At 40.8% G+C, this 25,951-nt stretch overlaps 1 protein-coding gene across 1 annotated transcript in view; it reads right to left on the bottom strand.

Moving 5' to 3' along the window:
* FLT1 (fms related receptor tyrosine kinase 1) overlaps positions 1–25,951 on the bottom strand; it is a 111,396-nt gene that overhangs the window by 46,906 nt on the left and 38,539 nt on the right. Inside the window, exons 9-12 of the mRNA XM_032681035.1 lie at positions 25,428–25,597; positions 24,857–25,016; positions 10,647–10,761; positions 1,780–1,888 (exon numbers count right to left, since the gene is read on the bottom strand). Of these exons, the coding sequence (XP_032536926.1) occupies positions 1,780–1,888; positions 10,647–10,761; positions 24,857–25,016; positions 25,428–25,597 (554 nt within the window). The remainder of the gene's footprint in view (positions 1–1,779; positions 1,889–10,646; positions 10,762–24,856; positions 25,017–25,427; positions 25,598–25,951) is intronic.

Below are 25,951 nucleotides of genomic sequence, written 5' to 3'. Positions count from 1 at the left end.
ATACTCTCCCCAGCACTTGTAAGGCCATACCCAGAATACTGTGTTTGGTTTTGGTCCCCTCTGTACAAAAAAGATGTGGACAGTCTGGAGAGGGTCCAGAGAGGTGCCACAAAGATGATGATTAAAGGACTGGGAAGCCTGCCTTATGAGGAGAGGCTGAGAGAACAGAGTTTGTTCAGCCTTGAGAAAAGAAGGCTTAGTGGAGACCTTATCACCATGTTCCAGTATTTAAAGAGTGACTACAAAGAAGCTGGAGACTCCCTTTTTACAAGGAGACACATTGAAAAGGTGAGGCTTAATGGCTATGAGTTACTCTTAGGGAGATTCTGTTTGGACACGAGAAGAAATTTTTCACAGTAAGGACAATCAGTCATTGGAATAATCTCCCCAGGGAAGTGGTGGATTTCCGAATGTTGGACACTTCTAAAATATGTCTGGACAGGATGCTGTGATTTTACCAAGAAAGGTTGCACCAGATGATCCTTGAATTCTCTTCCAACCTGGTATTCTGTGATTCTATTACGTCAGTCAGAATATTTAAAAAATATAAATTTTGGGAGGACATTTTTTGAAGTAGCTTTTTTTTTTAACCAAATCTAGTGTGTGTCTACTCTCTTTTGATATCTCTCAGAATAGAAATAGAATGAGTTTCACTAAAATCACTCATCAGAATGATAAGCAAGAGAATGACAACATAAAAAAATCAGATAAAAGAAAGCAAAAATTAAAAGGGATGCATTAACATTATTTTCCCCTTTGGGCTTCAAGATTATGATTTTGAGATTAAAGTATCTAAATATTTTAACGTTTTTACCTTTTCTCATATTTTCAAATTAATTATCTTTCTTTGTGATCTACCCCAAAAATTGCTAACAGCCCAAGTACTCTATGAACTACCCCTTAATAAAAAAAAACAAAAATAAAATCTTTCAAAAAACCAAATCCTTTGTAATGGCATGTGCAGACTTTACACTGCTAAATCATGCAGTAATTATTCTCAAAACTCACCGTGGGGTTTTTTTTCAATAATTCTTGAAGTAAAACATTTAATAATTTGTTTGTGAACTTGAAAATATCTAAACATATCTCATAATGAAAAAATAACTAAAAGCATACTCATACGTGCAGCTAACATTATGAGAATTTTCAGTGCCATGGCCCAAATGACATCCAAGGTTGCCAGTCTCAGAAGAGGAAACAAAACTCTACAGTTTGACAGTTTTCTACCTAGTCCCTGAGATCCGTGAGGGGTACCCCAGACCCTTGTCTAGCACACTGCCTGCAGACCCTGGAACTGTTCTAGACACCATATTGTGAGACAATCTGGTGGGCAACAGGATGTGGCTGTAGAAACCGTCAGTGTCACACATGAAACCGGCTTACTGGTGTATAAAAATACAGTAAAATGTATGAAATTACTCTGCAGGAATGTATGAAATGTATGAAATGTATGAATGACTCTGCAGGAATGACTGCAGAGACTAGATGAACCAAATAGGGAATTACAGCTTGCTGCATTTGTAAGCAATTTGTCAAAGCAAAATGTCTTCTTGGATATTTGATGGAGGAATGTCATTCTTCAATTTGGTGTCCTTCTTAGAAATCCAGACCAGCTGCTGTGCAAGCTACCAGCAACTACCGTAAAGCATGGTATGAGTTTACAAGTGTATACATTACAACAATTCTCAAACTGTGGTATATTAAAAAGCCACAACATCCTAGCAGTTATAATCCTTGGACCAGGAAACATCTTTGACTGTAGGGGGGACTAAATCTTACCTGTTACAATAAAGCTGACATTTCTTTCAGATTTTCCCACTTTATTGGATGCCATACAGCTGTAGATTCCAGAAGATTTGGCTTCAGCTACAACGAGAGTGCTAGCAGTCTGCAAAAGAAAGAAGAGGTTTAGTTCTCATTGGCTCAGCAACTCTTCTGTTTTTTCTAAGTCACCATTGGCACTCCCATGATCCATTTTTTCAGTCATGGGCACCTCGGGGGCTATTTAAAGGAGATGTCACCATATACAGTTTTGGAAAGCATAGAAGAATAACAGGAAACAAGCTCCTTGGGTGACCTTTACGTTATCAGAGCCATCACAACCAAAAATCTTTGAATGTGTCTTTCAGATCAATTTATCTCTCAATGGTGATGTAACGATAAGCTATAAAACATGAAACATGACACAATGCGTTTCACCCGAGGAGATAAGCAGCCTGCAATAGAAGAGCCAAACAGCAAAGGTAATAGGTGAGGCATGCCTCAGGCACTTTGATAATGCTGGGAAAAAACCCCACAACATAGCTCCATTTGGCACTAAACTCTTTTGATTTCTCTTTCATTTTCCCACATATGTGTTAGGTGAGAAAGGACAGGGGCAAAACAGATGTGCTCTTTTGTACTATTTTCTCTTCTTGGACTTAATACTTCTATTATTAAATAATAATACGTCAGTTTTATTTACATTGTATTCTATCACCATCTTAAGAGGTCCATCACACTAAATATTTTCTCAGAGTTATATGACTTCAAGATAAGACCTTCAAAAGCCAGGGACCAGCAACGTCTAATGTGCCTTTATAAAAATAAAAACTACTGTAATAATAAGAGCTTTACCTTCAGGGTGATGGAAAGACACAGTCTAATGGCTTAGGCACTAAGCAAAAGAGGAAAGTTATACAGAAAAAAACTGAGGTGGAATTGAGACATGGGGTATGAACATGAAGCTCATCAGTGTAACATGTTCCCAGTTACAACGTGGTAGCTTAACCTTCTGTCGTTCTGTCTCCATTTTACTTCTTCTGTAAAACATGTTTTGGCTGGAGTTACAGGCAGAGCTGGGATGGTGACAAAAGGAAATTGTATGGCCACAGAATCCTGTTGTTTGAAATTATTTGGCTTTTCTAAAAACCTTAAAATCAGTTTTGTGAAATTAATACATTCTTTTAAGTCTGCCTGATTGCTGGAGTTCAGAGGGTGAGTCAGTGATAAATAACAACCAGTTATCTACATTTCTACATAAACACTGTCTGATTGTTTGCACTGCTTCTGTCTCTACTCGGAGACTTCATAGCTATCCCCAAACTCCCGGTGAACCCTTGATTAGTACAAATCTTCTGGCTTCCCAAATTCATTCTTTAGTAGAAAGAGTCTATTTTCCTACTACTCGAGCAAACACAGTGGAGTCAAGTCATTTGATTTTGGCTTGTTTGTTTTAGAAGACTGCACTATGGTAAATTCACTGTAAATGATGCTAACAGCACCATTACCCTGTAAAGCTGTCTCAGTGGTCTGCTAACAAACTACATAACATTTCTAGCTAGAATTTTTCTAAACTATCTTTTTGGATGTTCTCTGAGATGAAAGAGGATCAGTAATACTAGGTACTTAATTACACACCTTAGAAAAAATCATCCTGTTTTGCTAAATTCAAGAGGCTGACCTCTACAAATTTCTAATTATAAAGGATGGGTCCAGCTCTGTCTATATTTTGTCATTCTCTTTGAATTTCTTCAGTTTTTAAACATAATTTTGCAAAGTGCGGACACAGGGCCCAGCACCAGGATTCCTGCAGCTATTTTATCAACACTAACTCAGAACGGAAGGAAGTCCCATAATGACTGCCACAGAAGGCTAATGTGGGTGGTTAAAAACTGTTTCTGCCATCCCAGACTTTTTCTGCTAGTTGGTATTAACTCATAGCAACTTTACCCAGGTAGCAACTGTGACCTAAAACACACAGTAAAGGAGAATGAAGCTCTTGCTCTCTATCTCCAGGACACCTGTCTTTATCCTACTATACACAGAGGCAAAACATTGTTGAGCCTGAAAAATATATGCCAACTATTCCTCCCACAATTACTCCAATGGTTTGAAAATTTTTTGGTAGTATCAGACTGTATTTTGTCCTTATATCACAAGGTATTCATTTTTAATGAAAAATTGTGCATCCAATCTTGAGATTTACTGCTGCAGCTGACTGGATGTGATTATTACTTTTGTTGCACTGAGGATGGTGCATACAGTTACGCTGAAGCATCAAGACTGCAGTTACTTACATACACAACATGCTTCTTGTGTAATAAATTGCCTGAGAGCACTAAAATTCAGTTCTTTAAACTGTTAGCTTCTCCCCCAGCATTGTTTTGGTTTTGACCAACTTACACTGTCCCAAATACTTTTCTAGCATGGGCCAAGGATCACTTCCAACAGGCAACTTCCACGCAAGCGACGTCTTTTTGGAAGGCAAGGGAAATATATATCATGAACACAGGAGGCCTTAGTGCCAGAGAGCAGTCATTGATATGTTTACTTGACTAAGCAGGGAAAGCCACAGTGTCTAGGAAAAAGCGAGACTGACTTTGCAACAGAACAGAATATTTTAGGGACAACACACCTCCACATAAACCTTTTAGCTTATAAATTAGTCTTAAGGATAAGATAACATCTCTTTAAATAGTTTGTGAGCCCTCCAGTGGCGCAGTCTGTGTTTTGCACTGCAGATGCCAGCTAAACCCACCAGAGGAGCCTGGCATGTTGCTGTTTATTGAGCAACCATGGCTGTTTGAGATCAGCTTGTGCAGCATGGTTCCTCTGTATAGCTATTGCAGCCAAAGATGAAAAAGTTCTCGCAACTTTGTATCATCTGGCTTCACAACAGGGAGTTTCAGATCCTAGATTTGCAACCACATTATATATAGAAAGACTGAATCTAGTTTGCCCGAACAGGCAAATTCCTCCTGGCACGCTCAGTATCTTGAGTATTATCTGTCCACAACCCCCATTTACCACTCAGGTTTTGGTCCTTTATTCCTTCTTTCTACTCCCATCATATCAGCTGAAGCACTATGCTACAGGCTCATCTGAAAGGCGTGGGCTAGGGAAGTAAATCCCATATTGCTGCAGCTTCAGCTGGCAAATAGAAGAGCATAAAGTAGAAAACCTAAGAAATGAAAGAGGAATTTACAGATTTGTTTCACGTGGAAACTCATGAGGCAAAGACTGAGGGACAAAGACAGTGCAAAGCAACTGGCATGATCACTGTGTTGGAGCCAGGATGGGCTGGTCTTTCCTTTGGATGGTCTGCTTCAATTTTTCTTTTTTTCAGAGTAGCTGAGATACAGGATTAGCACTGCTTTAGCTGATGGTGGAGAAGCAAGAGGAATTTTCAGAAAATGGTTGGCAACATGACTCTTGTGTGACTCCTAGAAGGCCTCTGCAGACACTGGCATAAACATGCTCTGCTCAGAGATTGTTGTCCTGACTTCCTGAAACAGCCCATATATTTTAAAAACAAAATACTGCCCTTTCATCTTAGAGCAGGTTAGTGCAAGTGTGTAAATTATTTCTGATTCCCTGCTATTTATGCTTTTAAGAACATGTATTTGTTTTAGAAAAATAAGAAAATAAATGAAAATATGCTCTCTTCAAGCCCTTGGATTTATCTTTGGCTAAAGGAATATTATTTAGGAAGACCCATATCTAAATATTGGTAGTGTACTGTTGGATTGGCCTGTTTGTGCCAAAGACATATGAACTATGTGCCTCACATGTTGGCAAGGAGCGTCAGTGCAAAACATCTGGACAACATGTTTCACCTTCAGGACCACTATTGAAGAAACACCAAAATATCTTCAACAGCAGGACATGAATATACGCAGGAGAGCACCCTCTGTCCCCCCAGAGTCAGACAGGCAAGTCACTGCAAGGTACTGCTCTGTAGCAAGCAGAGCTGCAGTTTCCCTCTGCGTCCCGTGCTGTCCCCCCAGACCGAACACAGCTGGCTGACTGGCAAGGAATCACGCCACAGACAGCTACACCAGGGCACCCCCTGCTCTCCTCCCCAGGGCCAGGCATAGGGCAAGGCAGCACTTGATTCACACCTCCCTTTTGCACCAAGGCAGGCAATCAATTTCAGGAGCTGGAGGGAGCTGCAGCTCAGCAGTAGCAGGCGCCGAATTCTGCTGGTTTTAGTCTCACCCAGGGCTTGGCTCCACTGGCACCTCGCAGTGATCCGCTTGAAAGTGTTGACAGCGATTCTAGTAGCACTTAAGAAGGCTCCATAAGAAGTACAATGTGCTGAAGAGAGGCAAGGGACACTGCTGCTGCTATCTTTAGCCTGATTTCTGAGGAAGATCACACTGTCAGTATGTCCATCTGTCTGCCAGCCTGTCCATCTGTCTGCCAGTATCCTCTCTTCCCCCACGTGCTCAGTAATTTTTGAATCCATTGTCCAATTGCAACTAAAATTTACTGACAACTCAAAGCGCAAAGATCTCACACATTTCATGAAAACCAGCTGCTGGGTAGAGAAGAAAGACCAAAATGTTGCTGTAGTGAGCTAAACAGCTTTCTCTTCTGCTTTGGGTTCCAGATGGACAATCTGTACAGATGTACTGGCCAGACAGATGGCATGTATCAGGACTGAGAAGAGACACAACATGTGCTTCCTCATTTCATCAGTAACGTGGAGATGTGGAAGAGAGGTAGATGTTTAGGGCTTGGCACAGAAGATGTAGGAGAGATGGAACCATTCTATTTTGCATGGTCACACTTTATTAGTCATGTCTAGGAAGGTCTGACTCTTCTGACTACCTAACACTCCACCTCTATGTTGGGAGTTTTAATACTACCCTCAGTCAGGTTGACCCATTGTTGCCAGCCAAACCAGAGATGGACGAGGGCAAGTCTAGGTTTCATCTTACAGAATCAGGTTACAGGGCCATTACTTTCCATTTTCCATGAAGTCAGGTGGCTTTGTCACTCACAAAGGATGGGACCACTAAAAACCTCTGTCAGTAAGGTATTTATGCAGTGGAAAACAAAGCCATATATATGTGTGTGTGTGTGTGTGTATATATATATATACACACACACACACATATATGCATAATAAACCGCAACTTCATGCATTATTACCCTCTACACACAGTTCTTGAAGGCATATCCTGTGACATAGACACATGGTACCTGCTGTTGTCAGTGGGACCCCAATATTTGCTAACAGCAGAGCGGTGAGGCAGTCACCCCTCATTCTGTTCCATTTCAGTTTCTCAAGAATGTGATTCTATAGGTTATTTTCCCAAAACAAGGGGGTTTTGTCTCACTCCCTTCAACTTTTCCCTGTACTTAACTGCCTTGTTGTCTATTGTCTCCTTCCCTCAGATTTATCATCCTTTCTTCTTGAACCACGCTTTTTACTCTCCCTCATGTGAACTCACCCTCTTAGTGCTTTTTTGCACATTCTCCGTACCCAGGATCCTTGTCAACTTCTCCTGCAGCACCCTGTCTCTTCTACCCCTGTACAAGGGGTACTGACTCCTGTCAAAGCTATTGATAAACTAGTGTATGCCTGCACACACAGGAGGGAACATATGCCTGTATGTATGCACTGGTAACAATGAATGCACCAGCTTTTTGTACCTTATAATTGCAGGTCATTCACAGATTGACATTTTCATGAGCACAGCCCAAGGAAAGAATAATAATCAGTATTAGCCCTCAGTCATACATAGCAGTTAGCTTTAGCTGGGAACACTGAGAAGTGATGGGTTTTAGTAGCTGAAGGACAGGAGAGTGTCTGTGACCTGTTTACATGATAAGACTAAGAATAGCTCAACTTTGTAGGAAATCACTGAAATGTCCAACAAAACAAGAATTAACACTTTGGGTGGGGGAATCAAATCACTTTAAGTGTTGTATTATGATTAAGTATTATGGCTGATGTTACAAAGTTCTTCTATTATACCACTCAAGTTTCTCAATGTCCTTTTAGAGAGGCTTCAGCGGAAACGTTACTATAACACTGTTGTCACGGTTTCTCTGTCACCAGAAGAATAATGTAATGCAGGCTTCCTGCACTACTTTAGCTGCACAGACACAGGGTTTGAGGTTTTTCTAACTTTAAAATATACTTGTGACTACCCTGATAACCAGAGAGAAACAAAGAATTGACCACAGCAAAGAGCCAAACTGGAGACACTCAGATGTTGCACACAGAGAAAATGTGTGGAACTGGCACGAAGTCTTTAAGAAGGGGAAAACAGCTACCTTGATTGCTAAAGAAACCTTCTGATAATTCCTTTTTCATCTCTTCCCTTGGTTACAATAATCTCATCCTGTGACCACCCTAATTTCTCCTTTCATAGTAACCCAAAAGGCGTGTAGCCTTTTTCAGGTTCTTCATCCATCTTCCTCCATTCTTCCACCACTTTGTCTCCTACATCTTCGTTGTTTCCACTGAGCTTTGAGATTGTTTCTACCATGCTTGCTGTGTGGGGATATGAAAGTGGGATAGACACTCTGTTCAGATTGCAGGGCACTATGAACGTGGAAGAGCCTCAGAGAGCTGTTCACAGCTGCTTGCAGTAGCAGAACTGCTCACAGCAGTCCATCAGAGCCGGACGCTTGTGATGACGTGCTGCATTCAGTGAGCTCAGTGCTATTAACAGCCTTACAATATCGCAGCAGACGTGGAAGGGTTCTGCTTGAACTGTGTCTCTCTGAATTTGCTCTGGGAGATTGAGAATGACCCTTGGGCTGCAAAGAGTGAAAAGTCATAGACTACCATGGATTTAAGAAAATAATCCTGGATGCTCCAGAGCAGCTGTGTGTGCACAAATCATGCAGCTCTCAGCTTGGCCAGGAACCTGGGCTTAGAGAGCATTTTCTGCTTTACAAAGCAATCCAGCTGTGCTTGAAGAGCTATGGAAGAGCAGCAAAAATAGAGAAACTTAAGAAAAGCTGTGAAAAAGCTGAGTAAAGGGATTGTTTCACTGATGTCCCCCTTCCCATAAGGACCAGGAGGAATAAGGCAAAGCAAGGTAGAACTTTCTTAGTCGAACTAAAGAGTAAGAAGACAAGGAATATCAAGGAGAACCAATAAGTTTCACAGCAAAACTTTCTGTGCAGAGACAATTCCTTGGTTCATTTCTGGGCACATTTTTCAAAAAGGGCTGTTTGCCAAAGACTTCAAACAACCCCAGCATTTCTACTGCAAGGACCCATTATTAGCATCTTCCTCCAGGGAGGAATTTATTTGCTGTTGACTGAAAGTTGCTTTGACATTTCAGCCACTCCTCTTACAATGTCTCCAAAATACACGACACACGAGAATGAGATCTGACCATTACACAGTTCCTTCTGCACCCTGTGAGCAGGTAGGACTTCACCCATAGCACGGCTATATGCCTTCTGGAAAATAACTGGTTCTTATCACCTCATTCATCATTCCCCCTTTGGAATAGACTGTGTCTTCCTGTGCCTGAAACCGTTTCCCTTTCCTCCTTCAAATCCCTCCTTAAGTCACATTTTTCATGTGCTTTCCTATGATAGTCTACCCTAGGAAGCTGTTTGCTTCCATCTTTGCCTTGATCTTTAAGCACGTAGAGTTGGACAGCTAAATAGAGCAAATGCCTCAATGGGATCCAGCCCGTTCCCATGCACTGGAATGGTGCCATGAACACCTGTGGTATTTTCTAAATAATATAACAGCAGGAGAAAATGCAGTCCCAGATCTGATTCTTGGCTGCACGTAAAACCCTATTTATTCTGCGGTGTGTGAAAGGGCCCTAACATGAGAATAATTACAGTTCATAAACATTTTCATATACAGAAGACTGAAGGCAACCATCAAGGAAAAGAGACCTATAACCTCAGCACCCTTAGAATTACAAAAAGCATTTCGGTGGCCTTAAAAATGGCAGGCCTAGAGAAAGATAGGCTTTAAAATTTATAATCTCTTCAGATATTACTGCCACAAACTAAACTAGCCTGTGAAAATAGATGGTGTGACAGTGGCATGGCATTGTGCATCTTCATCTGAGCAGCTGCGTAGCACAGGCTAGCCAATCACACCAAATCAGTCTCATGTATAACCCAGGGAAGTGAAGCTGATCTAGGACATCCTTGATTTGAAGGCTTTAATTGATGGGCAATCCTCCTTAGCCCCTGACAAGTTAATCTGATTGGCTTTCTCTCTCACATTAGACACCAACAGACGACAGGCCCACACACCCTTCAGAATTGTGTGCATCTCCCCATGGCCCATAAAGGAATTGCTTCACTTAGACTAGACACTTAACATCTAGATGGTTAATATCACTGGGATGAATCCCACCTTGCTGTCTGACTGAGATCTCTCTTAAACTTTGCTTCTGTAATCTGGATTCATTTGGCTCTTTAAATTTTTTATTCCAGAAAAGATTTGGTCATCTAGTCATCTAGGACCACATCTGTGAATAAACTCTAATGAGAGTAAATTGTTAAATTCTCATAGGAAAAACAACAAGAAATTGTACAATTGCACAACATTAATCAAAGATGGCCTGGAACCCTGCCCCTGTGCTCCTGAGGTACCCCCAGATACTACAGATCATGTCTAAGAGAGCAGTTATAATGAATCCCACTGATAGTGCCAAGTGATCCTCTCTTGGCATGTCACTTAATGTGACTGCCTGCAGAAATAAATACATCTCTGCATCTCAGACAATAAATACCAAGTATGAAAGTTAACTGCATGTATGCAGATTTTCAAATCAAAACAATATAAAAATACTGGCTTCCTCACTGTTACCTCGATAGCATCTTACAGTGCCTTTTCAACACATGCTCTCACACAGAAAGTTATCTGCTCCTAGGAATCATACCTTATTTTTGCCCTCTATTACAGCCATTCGCTCAGTGATGCTCTGGATCCTGTTTCCTATGTTGCTGCCACCTTTCACGATGAAAGATCCTTCAGTATAAAAGCAAAAGCCATGCCTGAAGACAACAAAAATTAAAATTTTATTGATTCAGTGATAGAAATTCAACACATAAGACAAAACAATTGTTCTGAAAACAGTGATAAGTCAGGGAAACCTCAGGTGCTGTGATGACCAGGCAAGTATAGTTATTTTTCATTAAATCTTGAGGTTTGGAGCCTGATAATTGGATCCACTTCCCCAGCCCCTCCTTGAATATTAGTTCTCTGGAATCAGTGTTCACATTTAACCCACTGTGGACCAGGAGGTCAGAATTTACAGTCAGAGCCTGAATATAGGGCCGTGCAAGACCAGCATCCTATTTCCAATGCTCCAATGCTCCACTATGGTTCAATGTTGGCTTAAAATGTGAGTTCATACACCTTTTAGCCTTTAAGTCAAGACCCATTCCATAATGTATTGGATGTTGATTTATTATGTGCAGGTTCTTTTTGTTATAATGAGATATAATACTGCTAGTCATTTAGGAATATTTTCTTTAGTTCAGTTTACAAAATGGCAAAATATCAATACTGAGGCTCAATGATTACAAGACACAGTAAAAATGAGCATAATCTTGCAAATTAACAAAACAAAGTTAAACAAAACTAAATAGCAAGAGGATTTAAAAGATAATTTAACTAAGAAAAAAATCAAAGTCATCTTAATGAATGGAAGTCCCAGAGAAAAAATGTTTTTGTCTTATACAACAAATCAGCTTGTAATCAAAACATTCAGGTGTGGTCATGGTAGAGCTAATTTGTTTCTCAAAGCCTAATTTGGTACACATGGAAATAAACACAATGGAATGCTTCTTAAATGTTGCCTGACCCTGTTCTTCTTTGAGAGTATCTAGTTTAGCTTTTCCTCCAAAATTAGGTTGTTGCTTGTTCAATTCCAGTTCCACTGTCAATTGTACCCTTCAGCTAGGTGAACCTCTTTCAGATTTCCTTTGATCTTCCATGGATTTGAAAGATAATGACTGTAGTATCTGTAATCAAACAGTTCTGATGTGTATAACAGTTGTTTGGAGAAATGAACTTTAATGCCCAGTGACTGGATAACAGAATGTGATGCAATCCTGACCAAAGAATGAGATTCATTTCCTTTCACCTACTGTGCACTTTGCTTAAACTTTGTGTTGTTTAGAATATCAATAGTATAATAACTTTACATGCTTGTTTTTAATTGTGCAGCTTTCTGTCAAACTGGTCAGTGTCTTAGCAGATATAACAGCTTAAAGAAATGATGACATGGAATCTGACTTGGGCTGTAGTATGTGATTGTCTGCCCCAATTTCACAATATGCATTGAGAGGATCCAAAAAAAAACCAGGAGAAGGCCATGGAGATTCAGGCACGGAAAGAGGGCAGGGAGCAATAGCATGGCAGGAAAGCCCTATTAACATTACTTTTTCTTTCAGACTGGTTTAAAAGCCAACTTCTAATACATGACTCTTGAGGTCAGGGTGGATGAAAGACAGCTGCATTAATAAAGGCACTTGATGCATTCTAATGGGAAAATTTGGTTAAAAATTACTCAAAAAGGTAGATGTCATTTACTTTACACATTTAATGCTCCAGGAAGTCTGGATCTGTAGCAAGACTAAAACACAGAAGACATGATAATTTAGCTAAGATGGTAACATTTCCATGCCACCGGAGATATCAGAACTCATTTTGTGATGCCAGTACTGTAGGCACACAAACAGGCAGTATCAAAAACACATTCTTGTGACTGGATGCAATCTGTACAGGAAAATAGACACCCCAAAACCTCACTTGACTTATACTAAAAAGTACCTCCTAATTTTTTTTTCCTTTCCTCACAGAATTCATTTATGTTTCTTTGTTACAATGCTGAAATTTTGTACTCTTTAACATACAAGTCTTTACAGACACACATATTTTGGTAAAGGACAGAAAGAAGCACATGCATATTCAGAAGCTGCTTGTGTATCTCAGAAAAGCATCTCTGATCTCCTTTCTTGCAACTCCGTAGCCTCCAGACTTAGTTGCTATTATTATACTCTTCCTCATAATTCCTCAAAAAGACTGTATATATTTGGGTTGCGATGTCTTAGGGATGAGGACACTGTTATGTCTTTGTTGATGCCTAGCACAGTGAAGTGCTGATTATTCATTAATATCATAATACAAACCACCATCATAACTACAATAACATCACAATAACAAGAAAAAGACATGTAAAATGCTAAATGAAATATTAGTCTCTGAGGCACATCTGTGAACTCTACTAATTTCACATACCATTCCACATCTAAACTTCTGACTACGACGTTAATGCAACTATAGTAGAAACTCAAATACACTTCATAGCTGTTGCCCATGGTTTTAATAAAAAAGGAGTCACCATCAAGCTGAGAGTACTATATCCAACAGCTGCCAGTACACATGAATACTGTTCTATACACCACTTTGTCTCCACAGATTGCTGGATCACCAAACGTTCACAGATCTGTTGCAGCACGGCTGCCAGGCAAAGCCTAGGACAAGACTCAGACTCATCTTTTTGGATGCAGAACCAGATGCTTTCTCTCATAAGCTGCCAAATGCCTTCACTTTAACCTCAAAAGCTGCTCAGGTTAATACTCCAAAGCATCCTGCCTCTTGCTGCTGCCAGGGGTGCTATGCGAAAGACGCTACCAGCAGCAGGGTAGAGACAGGGAAGGGACAAATGGGAGTAATTAAGTCCTGGCTCTTAACCTGACCTCTTCTAACAACCGGCATTTTGTAACAGAAAGAGAAAAGGCTCTGCTGAACCTAGATGTAGTCATCAAACCAAATGTTTGTGTTAAGTACAGATGCTTGGAGAGAAAGAGAGAAAAATGAAAACACAAAAATCTATGCTGGCTGGAACCTAAACAGACAATCATCTTCTTGTTAACTCAATTGATGTTTCATTGCATGTGTCCTCAGATAACATGAGCTACATATTTTTCTGCTTTGTAAAGAAATTGCAAACTACTTCAAAATACCTACTCAGTAAAATAGCAAGGGTATCCCATTTTTAGCAAGAACTGCCTGTGTTTCGAAGGAAATTCCACTGAATGTTAGATATCTGAATATTACTCCAGATATCTCCAGAGTGCATGAATTCCTGAAATGTTTTGCTTTGGGATGAGCGTCGTTGCTTTGCATCTTCAGGAAATCTTACAGCGGGGTTACCGCCAGGTTAATGAACAAGCACGTAGTGTGCAGAGGGTTTGATAAACAAGCTGATATTTGTCAGCACATTTCTAAGTATTTCTTTCACCTGTTTCCCTGCAGACCCTTTCACGTTCCTATTTTGTGGGTGCGACTCTGCGTGTGTAGAGATCCCACAAAAAAAATGCTAAAGGAGATGTGTACAAACCTATGCTTATAAACATTATGCAACCTCAGAGCAAGGTAATCAGGCTCTGCTTTCTTAGTTGAGCAGAGCAATCAGGTTTTTCACACCCTAAGTAGTTTTTCCCATGTGCCTACACGCATGCTAACATGCACATTTGCTGTTGTCCACCCGCATCCACCCCCACCCGCACAGGCACGTGTCTGAGAAAACGGCTATTCCTTTGGAAAAACAGGAGCTGCTAATTGTCTGTCGGGTTTCAAGAGAAGCCCAGCACAGGGGGAAAGAGGGGTGAGAGCGTCTCTGCCTATGGTGCAGGGCTCGTTCTGCCGTCAGACCTGCTCATCTCATCGCCCGTAGCCTCAGGAATTTGCATGACTTTGGAAAGGCTGGGGGTGGTTTATGCAACCAGAAGTTAAGTCCAGCTTTATAAAGTGTTTGTGATGTGCGGAGCTGGCACCGGCAGGGGCCCTGGAGAAGTGGCCTGGGGGAGAGGAGCCAGCCTGCTTCTCAAGAATACATCAAGCCCTTGAGGAAGCAGAGTGTGCCATGTTTGAAGATGCAAAGATAATCACAGTGCTGGGAACCGTCTTGTGTAGCGGAGGAAGCCAAACAACAAGAGGAAAGCTGCATATGCTCCTGATTTCGCACAGGAAGCTAGCAGCACCTCCTGCCAAAGCGAGATAAGAAAACTCCCATGGCTTATCCTGGACAAGGCTATGGTGATCAACCTTCGCTTCACACTGTCCTCGCTCTGCTCAGTGGCCCGCTCCCTTTCCTAATGAGTTTCAGAGCCCTCACGTCTATTAGTATACAGCACACCAAGCACAATAGTGTGGTGTATTTATAACTATCAATGGGGAAAAGTTTCCAGGGTAAGAGTGTACTTCATGTCATCTTGATGTATGTCACCAAAATCTAACTACAAACCAGCTCCAAGCTAAAGTCCTGACAATTAAACTACTCGTCTCAGAAGAAAAGCTGTTCTGTTGTCACCCCAGTGATTTGTAGCAGAGCAGAGGAGCTAAGTGATTTGTGCAATTATTCACAGGACTGGCTTGACCCCAAGTATGACAGTCAGTTCTAAATGAAAGCCCCACATCCAACCTGACCAGACACATCTTCCCCATCCCAAAGACAGTACTGCAGTTTGCAGTTCAAACAGTACAATGAAAAATACCAGTGGAAGAGCCTCATTCCCCAGACCCGTTGGAAAAACACTCGTCTCTATCTCCTTGTCTTCCCAGCTCCTCCCTCCCAATTCCTCCTGCGTGATGCCAGAGGCCATTGCAATTGTTACCTCCTGTAACATCCCATTCAACTCTCTAAGCATTCCTCTTGGCAAAGCCACTGGAAGCCTTGATCGCACTCAATCACTGAGGCAGTGCTTGTCAATTGATAGTATTTGTCAATTGTACCAGTACTAGGAGCCAGGGGAAGCCATCCTGTCAGTAATACTGCCCATTTTTTAGAGTGATTAATGGCAGTCACAATACTTTTCTCAGCACCTTTCTTTTTTTAAAGAGCAGCAATCTATTCCTAGCAGTATCGGGGCAATGTTACTACAAATCCCAGTTGGGCTGACTCACATCTTTCAAGAAGCAATGGTGACAACACTAACTTAAGACAGGAACTGTGGGAATTCCTGGAATTGTAAAGAATACATAGGAACTGTTTTTCATTTGGAAGTTATCAAAAAAATCTGAATGACATGGGCCTCGCCAGCTCTGTGCCTCAGCATCCAGCACTGTGCAATTGGTAGCATAGGGCTGGTGTAGCCACGTGTCCCTGGGAATATTGAGTCAATCTGAAGCAGGAAACAGAGAGGAAAAATAGTAGCAGGATCATGTACAGTTTGTGAAACGTGCTTTATGGGGGGGAAGGGGAGAACATCTGCTGGCCCCCTGCCAGCTTTGTCTGTGCCTATGAGTCTGTGATTCTCAGAAGCTTTGGTCCAAATGTTCCTGCTCTAGATCAAAACCTATAAGTTAGAGATTGAAATACTGGCCCCACTGCATTTGGTGGCAAAGCTGCAGCTGGGAGCTCATCCCAAGTACCTTTCCCAATATGGGGATTAGTGGGGCTAGGAGGAAATCTACAAAGGGTAGGAACTTGATATATTTTACACTGTATATTGTTTATTTGTTTATTTATATTTATGTAGGAACTTAGCAAGGAATGCCAAATAAGAAATCCTAGTGAAAGTGGTGCATATTCCTCCCTTGCATGACTCCTTCTCCTCTCTGCTCACACTGTCACTGGTCTCTACTTCTTCCCATCATAGTATCAACATTTGCCTACCACGAGCAGATGGGATATCACCAACTCATCTCACTTCAGATACACTCATGACTCTCAGAGTGCAGTAACTCTCCATTGCCACTCCTCAACCTTTGTCTCCAGAGTAGGTGCAACTTGTGACCAAGGACACCGTGCTGAGAAACTATTCACTGACAGCCTATGGGGTGGCTGGAGGATTTCTAAGTGGCCTCCGTACTTTAGGCTGGGATAGGGCCCTGGTGTACTGCTCACTTGCCAGAGGGAGGACTGAGGTTTTTTTCTGTTTTGTAGAATGATTTGTTTCCCCATTGAGGGGGATATCTGGAGAGTAAGTATGTTCTCTAGGGGAGATCCCTGATGTCACAAATGCCTCATCCTCCTGGTCAGCATCTTTGAAAACAGTAGGGTATATGGCATATGTTGTGTATTTCCATGGTTCTATCAAAAACGAAAGTATTTGGTAGCTGCACGCTGCCTTTCTTGCTATTATCTACATGCAACCAGATAATGAGATAGTGTTTCCTTTTCATACGCATCCTTTCCAAACATTATGACTTGCCCTGAACTGTTCCAATATGCTTCCACGGAAAGATGATTGATTTGAGCTATCTCAAAAGAAGCAGTAAGATCAGCAGCAGTGTTACCTACCCCAACTTTCAACCTTTCATCAGCCCATGCTCACATTTCCACAGGAAAAAAATCACTTCTATATCTGCACACCTGAGCACCTTGCAACACCAGCTACTCACAACAAATAATGCAAATGACTGAGGCTGAAGGTCACAAAAAACTCCATTCTGTTTCCAATTTCTTTCCCAACACTTGAGACTCCTGGCCATTAGGGAACATAACACCATTTCAAAGTAATTTTTCACGTGTCTGTACATCCTGAGGTTACCTGAAATTTTCTGACCTTGTCTTATCAGATAACTATATTTTGCTTCTTGATCCTCAGTTTTCTGATTCACACTGCTTAACATTTTTCATGAACACAAATTACCATCGTATTTCAGCCAAACCTCCCTTCCTTCCTTATTATCCACCTCTGTTCCCTCCTTTACTAGACTATAATCACTCTCATGTCCCATGCAATCCTGAGACTCAGCCTTCACTTTCTCTGTCCGAAAGCAACAATCACGTCCTCCACAGAGGAGCTGGATGTTTGCTGGAACTATAGAATTATCACTCAAAGCATGAGATTTTCACAAACACCTAGAATTTCTTTCTGGGGAAAAATGTGTCTGATTTTAATAGGCTGTAGTACTGCAAGGAAGAGGGTCTTGTGATCTGGTTGAACAGTCAGAATCCTAAAGAGAAAGTCCATGAAACCTCTACCTACAGTGTCCACTCTATTTTTTTTATTTCAAATTTATGCTCCCTATATATAAAGCCCAAGATACCAATCAGACGCTTCTTGCATAGGTTCTTTTTCATGAACAACTCACTTTTGATAGCTCACTCAACTTCTAGACATAACCTTACATCTATAACCTTCCAAGATCTGTGTATCTGCAACATCTTCCTTCTCACAGTGTCAAAATCCCCTTCCTTTGCTGTGCTGAGTGGATCCTCTTGGTTGTAGAAAGGAGTAACACCTTACTAACCTATTTACATAGTTCTTAATACTCCCTGTCTTGCTGACAAGCTGGAGGCACAACTTACACCCTTTCCATTTTCCAGTGATTAGCAAAGGAGACGAAGGACCTATTGCTGCACAGAGGTTGTGTTTTTCAGGATGATTTGTATTCAGCTTCACTCCAAGTAGGGGTCTGAGAACAACTCTGGGCTGACTGGATTGAGGGACTGGAAGTGCAGGCAGAAAACAAGGAAGGGATGAGAAAGAATGGAGGGAAACATTTCTAAGGAGAGAGGGGAGTTGATTAGAGGGAAAACAGGAAGAGAAAATACTGACAGACATGGATGTAAGACCAAGGATCCATCTACCCCATATCCTGTCCCAACAATGACCATATGCAGATGGTTGGGGATGAGTAAGAGCAGGACTAACTTCAGATACTTCCTCCTAATACTCCCCCAGTCATCAATTATTATCAGCTCAGGAACTTCCCGCAATGGAGACTGTTTCTACACTTCAGTGGACTTCTCTTCCAAGACTTTGCACAAACTTTTCAAACCCCCAAAATCCTCTGGTGAGGAGTTTCACAGATATGCTATCCACTGCACGAAGAGCTATATCCTCTTTCTGTTCCAAATTGTTCTCTTCTTGTCTTCATTTAATGGCCCCTACTTTTTGAACTGGAAAAGACATACGCAATTCCTTCTCAGACATGTGTGTAGATCACAAATTTGTAGATCTCGATCTTGTAGCCCCCAAGTCACCTCTTTTTTGGTCTGCAGAGACTTGACCTCCTTCCTCACTCTTCCCTCACACATTCCTCTCATTCCCTGAAATTCCTTTAACCCTTTTTGATGCCACTCCTTGTGTGCCTCCCAGTTTGCTGCATCCTTTGAAATGAAAGGACCAGAAATGCTCACAGTATAAAAGATGTTGGTAATTTATGGATTTGTGGAGTTATCATGGTGTTCTTTATTCCAGTCTTTATTTCTTTCCTGGTAATTCCTAACACTTGATTTGCTTTTTGAGCTGCTCATGATGGTGATCATTTTCACAAACACATCTATCAGAACACTCAGATCCCTCTTTGTGGTAGTAATGACCAGTCAATAGCCTTTTTACATGTGTCGTACATATGGAAACAGATTTTTTTTTCCTGTGTATATCATGCACATTTATGTTAAGTGAATTTCACCCTGCCACTTTGTCACTTATATACCCAGGTTCATACAGTTCTGCATTTCTTCACAATCAGCCCCTCATCCTTACAAATCTGCATAACTTGGTATCATCATCAGACTCTGACACCTCCTTACCATCTTTTACGCGTTATTTCTGAACATGTTGACAAGTACAGACCCAGCACCAGCTCCTGAGAAACTTCACTGGTCTCCTCCCTACGCTGCAAGAACTGGTTGTTCCCTCTTAACCTCTGTTTTCTATTTTTTAACAGAGTATTTTTTTCTGAGCACAAGCTTACCTCACATGACATATCTGTTCAAAGCCTTCTGCAAAGGCTTTTTGAAAGGCATACACATAAAAGGAAAAAGGATGCTAACTAAAGTTTGTATATTTTTGTAAAAGGTGTACTAGATCCAGTAATAGTACTCCATTCATAATCACTCCTCAGCACACACAGAGTTTGACCTGGTGCCTTCCTTTGGCCCGGAGCCCCTGCTAGTGCAGGAGCAGGTTTCTGGCTACGGGCTGGGACGCCCCACTGGTTCGGACCCCGCCAGCGTGCGGGGCCTCGCTCACATCGTGCAGTCCCCACGTACAGCCTGTCACACATTGTATATTCTATGGGCTGGGCCATGGGGAGTAAAAGATCAATCAGTAACGTCCCATGATCTGTGTGGCCCTTATGTGTTTTTTCCTAAGACTGCACATAGTCAAGCCAAGAGACCACTCTGTGAAGGCAACAAGAGGGAAAAAAAAGAAACTAGGAGAAAAAAAAAAAGGGGGAGAGCAAGTAAAAAAAAACATAGGTGAGTGAGAATAAAAGTTTGATGCTAAGCAGAGCATCCCTGACCACCTGGATCTTGCTGTAGTTCTTGTGTTTTAAGTTTGAACGATGATACTTCTTGGTTTAATTTATTTTTTTAGATTTGGTTTAAAGTGATTTGAAAGCTAGAAATTTCAAAATTTGAAAGCTTAAGGTTCTGGTTCAACTAAGACCCATAAGGAAGTTATTTCTAGTTTGCAGAATAAATTCATCAGCATCTTACACTGAGGACAGACTGGGGCAAACTGTACTTGGTGTAAAGTATGTATTTGTCAAGCTTATGTAAGCATATGTATGTGCCAGGTCTGATTCATATGGCATTTTGCAAGCAAAATAGTAAAAAATATTTTAAAATTCTATAATACTGACTGAAGACAAGGATACAGTCCCACTAGGTGTTTTCAGAGGAAAGAATATGTTTGCAAGCAAGCATTGAATTTTGGGTCCCAGTGGAAGTGCAGAATGAGATACTTCAACATATTGCTTGTTCAGGCTGAAGCAGATCAGATGCTATTTCACTCCTCTCTTTCTTTTGGTTTCGAATTCCCTGCAAGTCCATGCTGCTACAATGTACAGTCATGGCAGTTCATCTGCATTTTTTGAAAGATACGTAAAAAAATCACAGGGTTTGATTTTTTTTTTACACTAGTCTATTTCCCCAACTGCAGCAAAATAAGGGAATAGCTAGTGTAATTTTTTGGTGTACCCATAAGTACCTTTACATTACTAGATTGCTGTAAGAAGATTTCTTATAGCACAGGGTAGAAGCTAAAAAGACCATCAGCCAGATCCTCAGACAGTGTGAATTTAGAGCTGAGGATCTAGCCACATGTCAAACGAAACAAAGGCATTTTAGAACTACCTGTTTATTAATGGCATCTGACCTACTTTTACCAGCTCTAAGGACTCAGATTTCCCTTTCCTGAAAATAGAAGATGGTACAGGGAACAAAACCAGTTGCTGTGGACAAACTAATGGGCATCAATGTTTGCAGACATCCAACAATTAAATTTGGGTGGTTCAGCACATTTCTAATTAAGTACAATTAACATTTGTTCTTTACTTGTTCATTTTACATACCTCACTGATGTTCCAAATCTGGTTTCCCCTGATCATCTCTCCAAGTACATCCTAATGATTCTGCCTTTCAATCCCTTATTAATACACTGACATAAACAATGCAGAAATGCAATTAGACTGCTATGCACACATGGCCTGCCTCCTCTTTCACTGAAGTCAGTGGGAGTCTGCCCGTGCAATGTCATTATGCTAGTTTCAGTCTTTCTGTGTGTCTGCAGAAGTTTCAAGGAAAACCCCTATTTTTTTCCTCCCAGAGATGCTCCTCTTCCTCCCTCTGCAGTGCTGGAGAGCTATTTCTGTAGAAATTTAATAGAAAACTATTTTTATAGAAAGTCATTCACATGACCCTGCCTTTATACTGCATACAAGTCTCCAAGGGAGGTGATATTCCCTTCTTATCACTCTGTGTCAAATCAGTAGTGATTTCAATGAGGACCCTCACATATCAGAGCACTGTAAATGTTTTGGTTTCCTGAAATTAGCTCTTTGGCAGCAGCACCAGCTTCAGCATTGCTGCACAGCCCTGGTTTCTGCTGCCTGCTTCTGTCCTCAACTTCATGTATTCAGCCCTACATTTCCAATCCCAGCGTTAGGTGATTTTACCACCAAGAAGAGTTCATATCCTGACACTATAGTCAGGAAGGCAGAGAATCATGTACTAGTTTTACCTATGACTTTGTTTTTGTAGGCAACTTCACAATACCCTTATGTTTCTCTCTCCCTCAAGCACGTACACACACAGAAAATAACCCAAAAGCCAAAAAATCACAGACTGATGTGATGGCAGGGTTGTAAAATAATAATCTTGTATTCAGTTTAAAGCTAAGCAAAACTGATAGCTCAAGGAGAGAGGGATGCAGCAAGGTGATAGGAGAGTTGGAACACCTACAGTAAAATTTCAGTGTGGCATTTGTTTGCAGTTTCTGAGGGGCAGATCAGTTAAACCTTGGGCAGAGCTCAAAGGTATCTCTTGAACTGCCCACATAGAAATGTCCGGAGGGACAAACTTGCCCCAAATGACACTGCATAACTGCTGAGCAATAACAGTATCCCACATCCCTTTCTTGGCAATCTCTGCCAGGCCAGTTTAAGATAAACACGAATCTGCTGAAGAGATTCAGGTCAAGAACCATTAACATCAAGCACGTTCCTGGCATGCAGACACTTGTTCTGCAGCCTCAGAACTGATCCGTTTTAGGTGGATCCCAGCCTGCCTCGCTCTGGAGACCCTCAGCAAGTCCTGCAACTGTCTGCCCCTGCACACCTCTGCTGACAACCCAACCTGAGCCAAAACCAGGACAGAAAGAACAGCTCCAGAGTGGTAGAGAAAAGGCCAGTGAGGCTGGTGGACACTGCAGGACATGTGTCCCACCAGCTGTCCTCCGCTATATCCACTGAGCAACTGCGGACTTCTCAGTTTGGGAATGTATGTGTCTGCTACAGACCAGCAGAGTAAGCTGCAGTAAGGTAGCCCTGGAGAAGAAGATTCTCAATCATTTAAGAAATGCTAATTTTGTTTTTTTCCCTACTTGCTTTTATTTCTCATTGCATCTTCTACTGTCTTTTGCCTGTCATCTCTAAATTTAATAGCTCTACATAAGCTTTAAAAAGCCCCAGAACATTACAATTTACCCCTGACAGTTTTTCTTGACTCACCTGTGTTTCCTTGCTGGGGTGACCATCAGAAGACAGTCTTATCACCTATCTATCTAGTTAGCTAACAGAAAGTTGTTTAATGGCAATAGAGTTGGTTCAAATAAAGTAATTGTAACAGAAAATAAAGAACAGGGAATTTTAATGATGTTGGTCTTTCCATGTTTCAAAAATTCACATTTGTTGAGCAATTTTACAACTTTTTTTTTTTTAATTTTTAATTTGTTATGAGGAAACTATGGAAATTATTTTGTTCGGCTGGTCTTTTGTTACTGGCCTGACTGAAGTAGAAAGAAAAGTTATGCAAATTGACTGTATCAATCACAAAGCATTAAACTACATCTGCTTTTAAAAACAATGGAATTAATTGAGGTATTTTTAGATTGCTGAAACAGAAATACTGTTTTGAAAATAAATTGAAAGAAGCAGCCATATAACCTAATGGTTGCCATTAAGGAGGTCATAGGCAGCAGTCCTTCAAAAATAAAAGCATCTAACATGCGCTATGCGTCATCCTCCAGCTTGCAGTGACACTAGTCAAGTGATGAGAAGTTAAACACATATACAAATCCTGGAGCAAACAGATCTTTGCATGATCTGCACGATCTTTGCAGCAACAGCATCTTTTTACTTGGAGTAGATGCTCTGTCCTGTGACACACAACTCAGATATTTGCTGAGAATCCCTACTGCCATACACCGTGAATGCCATACACCTGTGGAGGTTTATTGACTTAAGGTACAAGGTGCATCTGTGCATGGAAATAAGCACTACCTGAGCACAAGCAGAGCAACATTTTAATATTGGAAACCTAACATTGGGCAGGTAAATACAAGAAAAATGCTGTAAGGGCAGAACAAGATAAGTTTTTTATCTGCACAAGGTATATGCACCTTAAATCTGTTATTTAGGCAAACTTTCCCTCACACAAAGAGGAAAGTGTAATGAAATAAGTAGGATTAAAGGGTTTTCCAGTTCTTGAAGGAGAACACCCAAACTGGCATAGACATCAGCCTGAGCAAGGTGTGCCAGCTGCTGAGGTACTCCACTCTGCTCCCCACCTGGAGCAGGAAACAAAATGTAATTACTTGGGTATTTATGCCTTTCTGTGATAGTTAATTGTCACCACATTATTCAGAGGGAGTCATTCCACTCCTTTTAGGCAAAGCTTTATAAATGGCATTCTCCGGACTACTTTTTCAGTGAGTACTTTAAGGAGAAGGAAGGGAAGAGGGTTAGAGAGAATATCACAGAACAATTATGAAGCAATTTGGAATCAAGTCTGGAAACAACCTTGTTAACCGAGCCAATAGCTGATTCAAACTGTTACATTTCTCCTTGGATCACCTGCTCAAACACACTCCTAATTAACATTTAATGGAGTCTACAGTTTAGCACATAATTGAACACCTGCTTGTAGTTATTAATTTCTCTTTCTGATGATACGCTCTCCTGTGCTGTAGCGCAGATCTGTGTTTGTTGACAGAAGGAAATATCTGACAATGGATGAGCACCACCCCAGCTCCCAAGGAAGAAACAACTGTTTCTTCAGTGCTGCACTGAGATTTCAATCCAGAGTATGCATAGTTGTATAAACTCTTGAAAGAAACTAAAAGACTGAAAATTTTCATATAGGTCTTTCTCAATGTTTCTCTAATTAGAAGATGTGACTTCTTTTCTCTTACACCTATTTGCAAAAATAAATTAATACTCAGAATTTTGTGGCTTGCCCTTCAAGGGTAACATACCAGATAGAGGAAATGCAGCCCTCACCTGTCCTCGAAATGGAGAATTTCAGGTTATATCTATTCCAGCAAACGGAGAGATTGCTAGTGCCACCTCTTGGTGAGAAGGGCACAGAAAGACAGTCATTAGCATAATCCCAAAGAAAGGCATAGTGGGAAAAATAGTATGTGCTTCTAGGAAATGCTGTCCATTCTCTGACTGATCTCAAAGCAAGTACCCTTAGTTTGAGATGTTTGTTGTACTTAGTTGAATGACATCTTGTATTCCTGCAGTTAAGTATGTGCCTAAATATTTGGCTGAATACAAACTTTACTAACTAAGCAATACTTATAGCAAGCTTTATTCCTGTAAAAAAAAAAAGTAAATATTTAAGTGTAATAGTAAGGGAAGACATGCTAAATAAAAGTAAGAAAGTTGTCCTACCTTGTTTTATAATGGTTTTGTTTACAGGGATACCACATCCATGTAATTTTAGGCTGAGGAATACCATACGCAGTGCATGTCAGCACTTGTTTGCTGCCCAGTAAATACAGATTGGGATCAGGGAATGAAGACACAGCATTTTCGTATATCTGGGGTTTCACTGTAAAGAGTAAAAATTGAAAAGCAATTAAAACGAGCTCATTTCCAATGTATAGCATGATCATAAAAATACTACATTCCTGCAGTGTGACTAACAAGAAAATTTCCCAGGAGAACATAACAACCCAGCAGTCCTAAATCAAGTCAGATGAGCGGTTAGTAACACATTTAAGTCATCACAAATAAGTATGTGACTGTGGAAGACAGAAACCCTTCTAATGAAAACCAATGTCCATCTTCTGACTCAAAGATCAGTCTGCCACACAGCATCTGAGGCTTGTATTTGGGCCCATGCAAGTCAGTAAGAAAACCCACAAAGTCCTGACCTGTGCAAGATCAATGACAATACAGCTGAATGAAAATTCAGCATTTACATGTTCAGGAGAAGCATGGGAACAAGTTGCAAACTTACCATTTACCGTAAGAGTAACTGTAAGATTCTTCGACAAGTTCCACTGTCTTATGCTCAATATTATGGTGTAGTTTCCAGCATCTTCCTCAGCAACATCCTTGATGATTAATGAATAGTCTTTAACTATGTACCGGGCGCATTTTTCAGCAGCAGGTAGCCCATCTTTTAACCTGTTTAACAGAATTCCAGAAATCAAAATTTTCTAAACTATTTTTGGTTAAACTGCCTGTGTTCCTTCATTTCACAACACTTCTCAATCTTTGGGAAAGGATTTACAGTCTGAGATTCTGTTTACTAGAAGCTTATCCTTCCCCTTCAAAAAGGATTGTTGATATTTGTAAAGAACTTTAGAAAATCTATTCTATATATTAAAATTGTTAAGGATCTGACAGGGCTCTATGGCATTTGAGAATTGCTGAAAATTGCAGCTCTATCTCTGAAGATCCCAATTGTCCATGCTTGTGCCACCATTTAGTCTAGAAGACAACCATTCTGTCTAAGAGTCGCTCATGGAAATAAAGGTT

This window comes from Chiroxiphia lanceolata, chromosome 2, assembly GCF_009829145.1.
Source record: "Chiroxiphia lanceolata isolate bChiLan1 chromosome 2, bChiLan1.pri, whole genome shotgun sequence".
Classification (NCBI taxonomy): Eukaryota; Metazoa; Chordata; class Aves; order Passeriformes; family Pipridae; genus Chiroxiphia; species Chiroxiphia lanceolata.
Note: the sequence above shows the minus strand (reverse complement) of the source record. Positions and strands in the feature narration are given on the sequence as shown.